This window comes from Gigantopelta aegis, chromosome 4, assembly GCF_016097555.1.
Source record: "Gigantopelta aegis isolate Gae_Host chromosome 4, Gae_host_genome, whole genome shotgun sequence".
NCBI classification, from domain to species: domain Eukaryota; kingdom Metazoa; phylum Mollusca; class Gastropoda; order Neomphalida; family Peltospiridae; genus Gigantopelta; species Gigantopelta aegis.
In genome coordinates, this window is record NC_054702.1 from 76,286,384 (window position 1) to 76,300,934 (window position 14,551).

The following is a 14,551-nucleotide window of genomic DNA, read 5'->3' on the forward strand; positions in this document are numbered from 1 at the left end:
ATTATTATCTATATGTAGAACAAGCGTGCAATGAGCTAGTCATATATAGGTTAAAGTATAAATCCAAGTTTCTTTGGTCCAGGACTTTTTGAGAAATGGAGCTAAATGCAAAAGTAGATGGCACTGCCACCCTTATCAGAAATGTAATACTGATATCTCACCGTTTATCTTCATCAACACAAAAATAAATAGCATGTGGTTTTGAAATAACAGAGGAAAGATAGGAAAGGAATGTTATTCAACAATCATTCTGAAAGTACTATTAAATCAATACATGTCCCCTATTGGGCCCAATAAATTTTCTTATTTCCTAAGTTCAAGGGACATAACTCCATAACAAATGAATAAATCTACATTAAAAAGTGTTTTATTTAACTAGAGCACATAGATTTATTAATTCTTGGCTATTTGATGTCAAATTTTGGTAATTTTTATATAGTCTTAGGAAACCCGTTACTTTTTTCCATTAGTAGAAAGGGATCTTTTATATGCATCATTTCATTTTCAATTTCAACTTATTTTTTCGTGCTTATATCCAATTAAGGTTCAAGCACGCTGTCCTGGGCTGTCTGTCCAGGACAGTAGGTTAATAGTTAGTGAGAGAGAAAAGGGTGTAGTGGCCTTACACCTACCCATTGAGCCCTTAAGAACTCGCTCTGGGTTGGAGCCGGTACCGGGCTGCAAACCTGTACCTACCAGCCTGTAGTCCGATGGCTTAACCACTACGCCACCGAGGCCGGTTATATATGCATCATCCCAGAGAGGATAACACATACCACAGCCTTTGGTATACCAGTCGTGGTGCAATGGCTGGGACGAGAAATAGCCCAATGGGCCCACTGATGTGAATCGATCCCACTGATCGCGCACCAAAAAAGTGCTTTACCATTGGGCTATATCCTGCCTCGAAATCTACTGTCTGGTACATGATAAAGCTATTAACAAAATTTCTGCCCACTATCTTGATGCTTCGCAAAAAAATGTCTGGAAAACAATTTTTCATATGTCCTCAGTTCAAGGATCATAAATCTGTCAAAAATGGGTAAATTGCCATAAAAGTTAAACTTGATCTGTAACAATATATGAAAATGCTATACAAAAAATTTCAGCTGATGATAAAGCTATATTACAATATTTCAGATGATTATCTTGAGGCATTGTGAAACAAAAAGTCCAGAAAACTATGTGGAGCAAACAGATGAGCAAACAGATGGACAGACATAAGGACAGAGACAAATCGTATAGTCCCCTCCCAATTAGACTAATTAATAAAACTAATAAGTAGCACACTGGTGTCAACTCATGGTATGTACAGAATCTGTTTTACAGAATAAAAATCCAGTAGCTGTCATAAAGACCACTTATTCAATTTTATCAATAATTTCCCACAGCAAAGTATTATGTAGGTTAGAACAACTACAACATTTGATATATTAGTTGTGTGACTGGAATGGAAAATGAGAAAGGGTTTTAATTCTACTACCCATTATATTCTCTGGTGAAGCTCCATCACTGATCTGCATCCTGCTGTAAAATTCCTATGCCATATAACCGTAAATAAAATGTATTTAGTGTGTCGTTAAATAAAACATTTCCTGCTGTAAAAATGGATGGGAATTAGTCTTTTAAGCTCTTGCACCATCAAGCTAAGTCAGCCTCCATTAAAACTGGTTAAATCTCACTTGGATATCAAATGATTAGTTCAGGTAGAAAAATCAATGAGTTATTATTGTTCCCTAACCATTATCACAGCATTCAAAAATTATAAGAAACTTATTTTATATAATAATGAGAAAACCAATATTTGATGTTATATAAAAAGCAATAGCTCACCTGTTTTTCACTTGATCTTTGGCATGGAAATTGCCCTGCATTAACTCATTGGCAAGGTTGTTTAAAGCATGAAATCTGTCTTTCTGCAATAAAATGATATTTTAAAGTTAATTTTTGCGAAGTTTGGAACATCAGTGTAGTAATCATAATAACAAATTCTATATTTAATGGAGTAGCATATTAATTTTCATTAATCTTTATAACATGAAATAGAAGACAAATGTGAATTCACAAATAAAAACTGAAAAATTAACCCATTAATATATCATATCATTTTTTATTACATGCCTATTCAATCTTACTATTGTGATAAAGACATTTTCAAACTGTGTGCTACATTTATTTTGTATCGCACATATGTGTGATATGGATCGGGACTTTTAAATGGGGAATTCCCTTTTTATTTTTATTGCAGTTAGCACCTTTTATTTACCGACGTCATATAAGACTAGGCTGCCACAGAGTATATTTCTTAACATTTAAGTAAATCCATGAAAGGAGTATTAATCATAGATTTGAGAAAGAGTTGTTATGACGTTAAATTAAAAACCGTTTTTGTAAAACATAAAAGACGATATGTAATAAATACGTAACTTTATATAGATTGTTTTCGCTTCCTATTTATTGCACTCGTTTATTTTGCACAAGAATATACCACTCGACCGCCACACGGTCTCGTGGTATATATTCTTGCACAAAATAAACTTGTGTAATAAATAGGAAGCGAAAACAACGTATGTGAAGTTCTGTATATATATTGTCACAATTAAGAGCAGATTTAAAAAAAATGTTTTAATAAAACACACATTAATACTGATGACTCATGTTTAGCGTAATGTTTTGAGTATGCTAAATACAATGAGGACAAATATATAGCTTTCTTACCCTGGCAAGAATTTCAGCACTGATGGCTTCATGTTTCTTTACAGCTGCCTCAGTCTGTGCTGCATTTTTACACCAGATCTTCTCCTCAAAAATCTGCTCCATATCATTGAGCCAGGATTCACGAATGGCAGCCTACAAATAGCAATAGCCAGCTTATATATAATTCCAAGTAGTGTCATTCTAGAGCAATAATAAAAAAAAAAACTACTGAAATGAAACTAAAGTTATCAGTATATTTGTATCAACCGTATCAATTCAATTCCTCTCTTGCAATCTCTTTGCCATGTTCCACAATCTGTTTGTTTCAGCCTCATGTATTAGCTGAATTTTGGGTGGTACATTTTTTTCCCATTAATTACTTATATAATTTTTTGCTAATTACTTGGAATAAATAGTTTTAAAATGGCATATGGTAACATAATATTATTAGGTATAAATATTTAGCAGTAGTAGTAGTATTAACTGACTTGAGTTTTACAATGTATATGCAGATCTATATATATTTAGCAGCAGTAGTAGTAGTATTAACTGACTTGAGTTTTACAATGTATATGCAGATCTATAAATATTTAGCAGTAGTAGTAGTAGTATTAACTGACTTGAGTTTTACAATGTATATGCAGATCTATATATATTTAGCAGCAGTAGTAGTAGTATTAACTGACTTGAGTTTTACAATGTATATGCAGATCTATAAATATTTAGCAGTAGTAGTAGTATTAACTGACTTAAGTTTTACAATGTATATGCAGATCTATATATATTTTTTTTATTACACATCCGTTGGTGAGAACATTATTAGTTATTTTTGATACACATACCTGTTGACACATGTACGTTTGTTAACAATTTCAAGACATATATGACTGGCTGCTCCTAGGTGATGAGCAGGTCATCAATGCAGTACATCCAATGAAAAAACAGCACAGTCAAAATAGAGTACACTGTGATGTATAGTTAACCTGACAATCATTTGTCTGTGATGAGTAAGTTATCTACAAGCGCAAGGGCTGTAAATAACTTTTAATCGAAAAAGATGTTAAAATTTGCATAAAATCTGATTTTCGAGGATAAATAAGAAATAGAATAATACATTTGTGTCCATTGGATAGCATTTATCTTACAACTCACTGTTTAAAAACGTATCCAACTCACTTTCGCTCATTACATTTTAAAACAACTTGTTGTAAGATAAATGGTATTGAACGGCCACTGACGTATTATTCTCTATGTATTTATTTGATGTAAAACACAAAATACAGCAACTTGCCTTCCCACTGAATCGTCTTGCTAACTGTTCTAGTCTTTCCTGCCTAAAATACAATAATAAAATAGTGTTAGCCCTCTGATACCTAGTGTTAAAACAGAAGTATAGTAAGGAATACAGTATGTCAAACTTTCACAGTAATTGCTCTTTTGTTAAAAACTAAGAAATTACTGTTATTTGTTGTCTTATTTGAATTGATATTAATACATGGTTTATTTCTTAATAACTTACTTGACAGTAACCAAATTAGCCAAATGCTAATTTGCATACTGATGGCCATAAAATTTTGTCTTTGGCTAATAACATTTTATTTTAATTAGTTTTTTCTTTCTAACTTTTTATCACAATATTAAAACATTTCCAAATCTTGCTACCACTAAATCCTTTCTAGGCGATGAGTCCTGCAAAAGACATTAACGTTAAGACTGGCATAAGATCAGCACACCACACCAACCTGATCAATTCGTCTCTTAGTGCAACCTCTCGGCCATGTTCTGCCTTTTCGAGATGCAGCCAGTTCGTTTCAATGTCATGGATCAGCTGACCCTCGGGTGGTATGTACGTCTTTTGACCATTTGCCTTCAGCTGGGCCTGGATGTTGAAATACTGCACTTCAATGTTCCCTCTTTCACGATACCTAAAATATATAATTGTAAAATATAAAATGTATCATACATCAAGTCTTGAATAAATTAAATAACATACATCTTTAAAAATATATATATATTATGTATTATATTCCAGCAGATTTTAATTATTACTTAATATTACTTTTGTTTGTTTGTTTGTTTTGTTTTGTTTAGTGACACCACTACAGCAATGATTAATTAATCATCAGCTATGGTATGTGAAACATATGGTAATTCCCGCTACATGTTTCCTAATGCAGAAAGGGATCTTTTATATGCACTTTTCCACATACAAGATAGCACATACCACAGCCTTTACTTGGCATTACTTTTGTCTTAAAATGAAAATACTACATCTTCAGTCAAACAAAGCAAACTTGATACTAATAATTTTATTCATAAATTTCTGATATTCAATTCAATACAACCATAAAATTGTCAACACTGTGTATGCATTAGTAAGTGGTTGAATGTTAGTGCTTTAATAATCAGTTTCAAGTTGCAAGATTTATATTCATAAAAATATAAAACCTACACCACTTCCAAACCATGCCAAATACACAGTTGTGAAATAATGTGAAATCAGTAACTCTCAGTGGGTTTTTCCTCACTTCAAAATAGTGCTCCACAACTGGCATATCAAAGGCCATAATAATATGCTGTAACAAATCTTGCATAGTAATTAAATGCTAATTGTCTAACAGTAATAAACTTGAAAATTCTAAAATGTATACCAAAACTGACTACAATAAAATAACTGTCTTAACTTACTTTGGTGGTTTCTCTTTTGTCATGTACTCTTTAAATTCAATGAGTTCCTTCTGTATGCCTTCCAGAGAGTTGGGCAGGTGGCGATCATTCAGAGTGATGATCTTCTGTCGGATCCATTCCAAGAGATTTGAGGTCAGAGACTCATAGTCCTTCTGCATTTTTTCAAGCTTACTCAGTTTGTCCAAGATCTAGTCAAAATAGAGCTCAATAGTTAACATATTTCTACAGAAACAAAACATTTTATATTGTACAAATCTATGAATATGAAATGCAGTAAAATCAATAAAATTGGCCATTTTTATTAAAGAGGCCATCTCAATATTCTCTCAAAGCATCTAGTTAAAATGTGAATTGCCACTTGTTTTAAGATGCCATTATCTGACACTTTTTAGGTGACTACTTAATCCAAATTGTATTGCTTTGGTAAGTAAAGAACAGTAACTGACAAAATAAATCCTTGAAAATCAACATTATACATAACTTATTAAGACGGGTTGTTGAATTGTTAACTGTAAAAAAAAAAACCCTCAGTGGATCACCTTACAATAAACAGTTGACAATACTTAAGGAGTAGAGGTGGAGGTAAACGGTCATGTTGATGAAAGACTTAAAAAACCCTTTAATGAATAGATGAAAAAATAATGCCCAATTTATAACAGCTCAAAATATTGAAAATAATTGTTTTAAATATAGCATTATGACACTAGATGCCAGCGACTGGGGGGGGGGGGGGGATTAAGGGCACTTATATATATATATATATATATATATCAATTTGCCTTTCAAAAGGGAGGGACTGTATAATCCTCAGAATTGGGAGTTCAATGCCTCTCCCCACTTCTGACAAATATGACAGCTTGATAACTACCTTGGCAATTCTCTTTCCACCAGTCATCTCACTCTTCATCTTGGCGAAGTAGTGGTAGTATGATGCAACATATGTGATGATGGACTTCTCATCTGGCCGGTTGACATCAATATCTGAATAAAACATTACAAAAGTGTCACTACAATGTAACCAGGTGGTATTTTAGTGATTTTAAGCTATTGCATTGCACTGTACACAAACACACATGCATTGAGTTTTAATCAGTGGGTTCATACTTTGGATCAGTAACTGTAGCTTAGGATGGTATTTGACAGTTGACCACTGACCTGTGACACCGACCACAGCTCTGCTATTGGCTAATTTGGCTAACCCAACTGGTCACATAAGTAAAACTCCTTTCCATTCAACAAGAGTAGTCAGTAATGTAAAATTATTGTGTCAAAGAATGACGGGGTACAACAAAATGAATCAATGATAATGAACAAATAAATATACACCTCTTAGAACAATGGTACATGGTCACCTATAGATTCTACTTTGCGGTACTTTCTAAACTCTACTTTATTATACTTGCTGAATGCTGTATATACTAAGAAAAAAAGTTTAGTAATTTGGTACTTCTGCATTGAACTTTAAAATACAAGCAACATTCAATGACGTTATAGTTCCATATTTCTTGTGAAAATATCTTGTTACTTCTACTGACAAATGGTGCATCAGTTAAATTCAATGTCTGATTTCACTTTGAAAGTCATGAGTTTTCTTTTTATTTAAAGACATTTACCAAATTCCTATACTTTTTTGACCTAGTATATAAAACATTCCCAAAATGTAAGTATACTACTCATTTACCTTCTGCATCAAGAATCTTTGCAATGCCAAGCTGCTGCCTTGCAGTATCAAAGGCATTGTTCAGGTTTGGCACATGCTCACTGGGGTTGAGACTGTCATAGTCAATCAAATCGGGTCTGAAAAAAAGGATAAAGTTTATTTCTATGTTTGGAAAAGACAATGTTTCAAATGTTGAATGGAATAGAATAGATGTTTAACGACACCCCAGCATGAAAAATACATCGGCTATTGGGTGTCAAACTATGACAAATGCAAACAAATATTCAAATGTTGAAATAATGTATTAGTAATACATGTAATATTATTACCAGTACCATCATTTGAACAAAATAATCTCAACATATTCAATTGGTGGTGACGATGATATCAAAACGTGTTAAAATGACATGGAATGACCCAATACCTGTGACTAATAATACATTTTTGACATATTTTAATTTTATAAATGTGGATTCAAATATTATGATGATATGAACCAAAATATTCTGTACCATTTGGGTAATAATTTTGTCTACCTAAGATTAGCAAGTTTTACAATGTATTTGTCAATGACTAACAGTCTAAAACAATGATTAATAATTTTTACCACAGCAAATACTTTCTCTATATTTTTATGAATTACTAATAGTTTTTTGTATAATGAATGTGATTGTGATGATAAACAAAATGGGTTATATGAAAATATGTTGGGAGTGTATTCTACATTTTATAACATTAAACAAATTAATGGCCGGTTAGACAAGCTCACATTATTAATGTTAAAATGTTATCAAGACATTTTTGTTAGAACATAATATTACATTAAAACACAACCTACCTGTGTGCATGAATTAAAGCATTAAACCCAAGCCCATTCTTCCAGCTGGTTGTGAAGTTTTTGATATCCACACCAGGATATCTGAAGAAAAAAAACCAATTGTAAAAACAAAATATATCATCTATCCTAAAACTGAAATATAATTGAGATGTAAAGAAAACCAAGTTTACTTATAACTTCAGAAAAAGTAAATTTTTTACTTTTAACCATCATTTTAGGAATTGCTTTGTTGTAATTTCCTTCTATTGACACATAACTTAGTTATATATATTAATTATTATGTCTGTTCTAAAAATGCTGAATTTTAACTTATTTTGGGATTAAAATGAAAACAAATAAAGTTAAAATATGGTATCTGACTAATCAACTCTCTGACTAAATAGTAATGCATACAACTATAGTCTGTCCCATCATTCTATAAAAAAGATTCTTGTAAATAATTTCAGTTTGGTTTGACTTAAAGAGTAAAAGTGAAAGTGTTTTGGAAATAAATAAAAGAAATTAAAAAAAAAATGTGTGCAATTTACAAATCAATTGGCTCAGAAATAAATAACTTCTAGTAAATTCTATAGTATGAAGAAACGCGTTCCCTGTGGGATGGACTATAGAATACTGACCCTGCAGTCTTGCGCTGGCACCACAGTAACAATGCATCTTTTGCTGATTTCTTCTCACTGTTCTCTTCTTCTTCATCCTACAAATAGATGTTGTGTATGTCTTACGTCTAAAGATCTACTGTTATTTCAAATTTGAAAACTATATTAGAAAATTTGTTTCTAATTTTCATTATTATTCATACTTACCTAGTGCTAGCACAACAAATATGCTATTCAACCTGAGTCATACCTACACACTGCAGAATTCTCTCCCTTGCCGGATATGCGCAATGCTATCCTTGCACGGGCTACCTGTAACTTCATTCTCCGTTCAAAGTCCACCCACCGAGGGAAAGCCTCATAGGGGTATAGTTTGTTGTGCTAGCACTAGGTAAGTATGAATAATAATGAAAATTAGAAACAAATTTTCTAATAGTCTTATTCAACTTACTATGCTAGCACAACAAATATGCTATAATGGACGTGCAATGACACCGTTAGAGCACGTGAATTCAACATTAATGAGAGGAGGTAAGAAAATAGAGGACTTACCCGTACCCAAAAAGCTCCTTTGAAGTAATGACATGGAGATAGGGCGAACCACGACATACGGTAACAAGGTGTCAAAAAAAAAAAAAAAAAAAAAAACTTTTGGGAATAAAAAGGGGCTTCCCAAAAGTAAAACTCATCCCCATGAAAGGGAGGAAAAACATCTCCCCAGGGAGAGGAAACGGTAGACAACACTACAAAAAAAAAAAAAACATCCCTTAGAAAAGGGTGAAGTGTTAAACATGTCCGAAGCGTGAATCGATGGTAGTCGGACGGAAAAGAGGTCGACCCCTTTCCGTTGCCCTGCGCACAGTCATGAAAATTCAGGGAAGCAGAAATGGCTCGGATCTCATGTGGTTTAACAGAGAAATTCTGTAACACATGATCATCCGCCATCTCATATGCTAGCTTGATGGTAGCTGCTATCCATCGAGACAAAGCATTTTTTTGTGACATCACCCGGCCTAATGGTATAAGAAATAAACAATCTCTTTTTACCCTGCCGCCGGTTTTTCGTACGCTCCAAATAATACTTCAATCCTCTCACCGGGCAAAGAAGTCTATCCGAGTTATCAGATGACAGTGTACGAGATAAACTGTAAATGACAGTAGGTGGAAACTCTTCCCCCGGAGACTGGTTTTTAGCCACAAAGATAGGGTCAGTACGTAAAGTATCCAAATTGTAATCAACCAAGTCATGCAAAAAAGCATGTATCTCACTGATCCGATGACAAGCCTCCAGTGAAACCAGAAACAGAGTCTTCCACGTCAAGGCACGAAGACTAGCAAACCTCAAAGGCTCATAAGGCGCACCCTTAAGAGCATGTAACACCAGAAAGACATTCCATTTCGGAATAATGGAAGGTCGTTCAACCGTGGATTGTAATGATTTAAGTAAATCATGCAACACCAAGTTCGTAGAAAAGTCACGACATCCACACTGTTTAAGAGTAGTGAAAATCGCAGCTCTGTGACTTTTCACTGTCGTGACTTTAAGTTTCCTTTTGTGGACCAACGCCAGAAAGTACTCCGCTAAATCGTTGACAGTAGGTGATAAGGGATCGAAATCCCGTGCGCTCGCCCAATGAACCCACATATGCCAGTGACACTGATAAACCGACTCGGTAGATTTGCGCTTTGCTGAAGAGACGAGATGCGCAATTCTTGTCGAAAAACCTCTGCGTCGCAAGGAAGCCCTGATAACCTCCACGCGTGAAACCGGAAGACCTCCGGCTTCGGATGCCACACCGTCTGACTCAGTCGCTGGCTGAGTAGATTGGACAACACTGGTAACCGGAACGGGACTGCCACTAACAGTGACAGGAGCTGTGGAAACCAGGGCTGCGCCACCCACAGAGGAGCTATCAACGTCACTTGACAAGGTTCCTGGACCACTTTGGTCAACACCTTGCCGAGTAAGACAGGAGGAGGGAAGGCATAAAAATCCAGTCCCGTCCAATCCAAACTTAACGCGTCGTACTCCAACGCCAATGTGTCCGGTACCAGGGATACGAACACCGGCAATTGGTTGTTCAACCATGTGGCAAACATGTCCATCTGTGGACTGCCCCTCACCCGAAGAACCGCTGCGACCACCCCTTTGTTCAACATCCACTCCGTCTGAACAGGGGTATGTCGACTGAGGGAATCTGCTAACACATTCACCGATGAAGGAATGTGTTTCGCCCACAGAGTGGTCCCTAGTTGGTCGCAGAATTCCAAAACTGCAAGAGCTTTGCGACCCAAAGTCTCCGATTTGGTTCCACCCCAACGATTGAGATATGCCACTACCGACGTATTGTCTCATCTCAACAGAATTCGACGGTGTCGAAGAACACACCGGAAATGAAGACAGGCATGATGTACTGCCTCCATCTCCAAACAGTTGATATAAAGCTTCCTCTCGGAGAGATTCCATACCCCTGAAATGTGTTGATCCAACAGATGCGCCCCGTACCCGTGCAGTGACGCATCCGTGAACAGGATCAGATCCGGAGCAAGGGGTGTGCAACAGAACCAATAGGGACATGCACTTATCCGATAGGCACTCCTGTATCGGATGAGTGAACCATGGGCCCAGAGGCACTATCGTGTTCCAATTGTGACCGTCCCACCGTGGGGACAAATGCCACTGGAGTGGTCGTTTGAATCGTCTGAACCGCACGATCAATGAGGCCAGAGATTCGAGGTGGCCCAACACCACGTGGAGAGATCGTACCGTAGTACTTTGCTCCCCCATTGTGGATACGCGCATCGGTGGGACGAACCGACGCTACCACAAGATCGAAGACCACTCCGAGATATGTGAAAATCTGAGCCGGCGTTAACTCCGATTTCACCCAATTGGGAATAAAACCCAATTGGAGGATCGTGTCCAAAACCAACCCGACATTGGTCTGACACTCCTGTTGCGACGAAGCTGGGATCAACCAATCGTCCAGATAGGTATGCATTCGAACCCCTAACAAATGAACATGACCTACCACCGCTTTTACCACACGTGTAAAAGCATGGAGACTCGTTGCCAAACCGAACGGGAGCACACGAAACTCGTACGCTTTCCCGTCGAACAGGAAGCGCAGAAACTTCCAAAACGCCTTGTGCACCGGGACATGGAGGTATGTGTCTTTCAGATCGATCGATGCAGCCCACTCCCCAATTTGAAGCAGGTTCCGGACCAAATGAACCGTTTCCATTTTCATGGAAGGAACATCGACGTAGACGTTCAGTGGCTTCAAATTTAGGATTGGTCTCCATTCCCCATTTTTCTTCCGGGCAAAGAAAAGATGAGAATAAAATCCCGGAGTGTCCAGACTGACTCTCTGGATGGCCCCTTTGTCGAGAAACTGGGCAATCATACTCTCCACTAAAACGCGCCGATCTGCGGACGGTAACGGCGGCATTCTTGGAGTGGAAGTAAGAGGGGGGCTCGAAGAAAAGGGTATTTTGTAACCGTGTCGAACGACCGACAGAACCCAGGGGTCGAGACCAGGCAGCTTGCACCAATTTCGAAGGAAATGGCGGAGCCTGCCCCCCACGGGTATGGTTGCTAACGGTACCTCCGAAAGCAACTGCCAATCATTCACGTACCTTCACCCCAACCGCTTACCACCTGTAGGCGCAACGCCTTTGGTGGACTGAGAACGGAACGCAGTACGACGTTTGCGTCCTCGCTTAGCGGAAGACAGGTTGTTACCTGGTTGCCTCCTAGTGTCAGGAACCCTAGGGATCTGAGCCGACTGTAAAAAACCAGGAGGCTTGAACCCCGAAAATGTGGACCGACGTTTACCAGAGGTTGAGGGTCGAGTGTTCAGGACTGGCCGCGACAAATCCTTGTCTAGGACAATATTAAAATCGGGACCGAAAAGTAAATTTTCCCGTACCGAACGTGTACGAAAAAACGTCTTCCCAACGTTTGACGCACTCAAACCTGCCAGGTAATGGTCACGCCGTAACAAAAGACTGTTCGCAAACAATCGGCCAGATAACTGAGCGATATGCTTAGAGGCTTTTGACGCAGCCTCCAAACAGCCTTTAGCCATCACGGGAAGGCTCTCGACAGCCTTATAGCCAAATAGGAACGTACCTAAATGGTTATTAACCTGGAACATCGACTTAGCCAGCCGTTCGAACGATTCCAGATCCGCGATTGGCAATGACACATGCGGCGATGGGGAACAAGCGGCTCGGACACTAGCGGGAACGACCGCCGGATGTTAGAGAAAATCCGCCCCCAATGTCTCATAGGAGTCGGCACAAAAAATGCGCACTCCCGTTAAGATTTTCCCCATAGGCAGCGCCGTTGGGTACTCATCAACACCCACTCCCAGGATACGATCACTGCCAGTGATCAACACATCAATGTCACAAAGTGAACTGTGCGCCTCCTGTGCAAGTGGTAAACCCGACTCCTCACGAGGAGTGACCAAATTCAAAGAACGGTTCCCGAAGGAGACACCCTTGAATGTAGGCTGGGCCTCAACCTGAGGTATAGCGTCCCCGCATACCTGTCGGACCTGGTCCCTGACAAAAGCCAGAACCGCCGGATAATCACACTCCTCCTCTACCTCCGAACCGAAGTGAGAGAGAGCTGGGTCAGCGACAGAATCCGGTCCAACCGACGCTTCCTCTGAAGCCAGGTCACTGTCCACTGGATCCCGAAGATCTATATGGACTCCTCCCCCTAATCGAGACGCCCCTGGGGCAGCGTCTCTCGAGACGGAAACAATAGGAACCGAACGACAATCCCTAACTGCATCGTCAAACTGCTGTCGAGACGCAATTTCTGCTGGTTTTGGCAGAAAACCAGGGAGGGGGGAGGAATGGGAGCCGCACCCGACGGTCCCGTCTGCGAAAGCAATGATCCCAACTGAGGCGAAGCGTTCAAAAATTCCACAAAACTCCGAAACAACGTTTCCTGAAAGCCTAACGGTCGTTCCTGCGCCAAGTGCGGAACGGTCGGAGTTTGCGGCCACAGAGTACCCCCAGCCGAGGGGTATCTGCGCGAACCTCGTCCTCTATCGAGTAAAGGCGAAGAGGTAGGGACCAAAGACGGTGCAAACTGTGAGGAGATGTCCGTTGCTACCGAAGTCACCGGACCCTTTGGGTAAACATATGCAAACGGAGGACCCAAACGGGATGAGTCCTCCACCCAACGGTAAACATCGGTCGGGATGCCAGCAGAGACGGATCCCGGCATCGGAACAACTGGCTCAGTTCGAAGCAAACTGGCAGAACTCTCCTCGGGCCTTGAGAATGCTGAGGTGCCGAAGCGACTGTCAGCAATCGAAGGCAAAGTCGGGGCTACCTGCTCTGCGGACGAAGCAGTGGACCTATGCACAACGGAGTGCATGTGCTCGGTAACCGTTGAAGTCGTCAAAACCGATGCCGCGACGACTCCACCCTGCCCCCCTTCTGTTTGTAAAGGTAACCGTAATGACGATGGCTACGCCGCGATGAAGCCACACAAACAGAAGAAGGCGCCGTCACTAACGAAGACAGCTCACGTACCATGGTCACAATAGGAGCCCGGGGGGGGGGGGGGGGCGCGCGCGCTCCCGAAGTATCTATAACTGTACTCGTAACACGGACCGACGAAGAAACACCCTTGTGTTTCCCCCCTTTCCGGACATTTTCGAAGTGTCTACAGACTTATTGGACCTACCCACTAAGTCCGACTTGCCGACTACTGCCAAAGCAGACGACAAGATTTTGCTGGTACCCGAAACCTGAGTCTGCGAACCGAACCCAACCCACTGGTCAGGAGACCACGTGGCGCAGATCTCACATTGACGGTCTTGAGAACAAGACCGACAGTCCGGACACAACACGTGTGTGTCTTTACGTCGTAAAGGAAATGGACAACCATCTCGCGCACAAACTTTCCGTGCGCTAGCTGTCAACCAACTCGCGTCGGACATGGTAAATTCAACACAGAATTCCCAACTACCAACCATATATCAAGTTCAACCAAAAAACAAACACAAAATTACAAGTAAAGAAACCTTTTTGCCAAAGCTTAAC

General features: G+C 39.3%; 1 protein-coding gene across 5 annotated transcripts in view; it reads right to left on the reverse strand.

Moving 5' to 3' along the window:
* LOC121371112 (spectrin beta chain, non-erythrocytic 5-like) overlaps positions 1-14,551 on the reverse strand; it is a 232,079-nt gene that overhangs the window by 154,459 nt on the left and 63,069 nt on the right. For all 5 annotated transcript variants that reach the window (XM_041496769.1, XM_041496770.1, XM_041496766.1 and 2 more), the window contains exons 5-13: positions 8,501-8,577; positions 7,884-7,964; positions 7,067-7,182; positions 6,254-6,366; positions 5,386-5,573; positions 4,440-4,622; positions 3,989-4,031; positions 2,719-2,850; positions 1,834-1,916 (exon numbers count right to left, since the gene is read on the reverse strand). In XM_041496769.1, the coding sequence (XP_041352703.1) occupies positions 1,834-1,916; positions 2,719-2,850; positions 3,989-4,031; positions 4,440-4,622; positions 5,386-5,573; positions 6,254-6,366; positions 7,067-7,182; positions 7,884-7,964; positions 8,501-8,577 (1,016 nt within the window). The remainder of the gene's footprint in view (positions 1-1,833; positions 1,917-2,718; positions 2,851-3,988; positions 4,032-4,439; positions 4,623-5,385; positions 5,574-6,253; positions 6,367-7,066; positions 7,183-7,883; positions 7,965-8,500; positions 8,578-14,551) is intronic.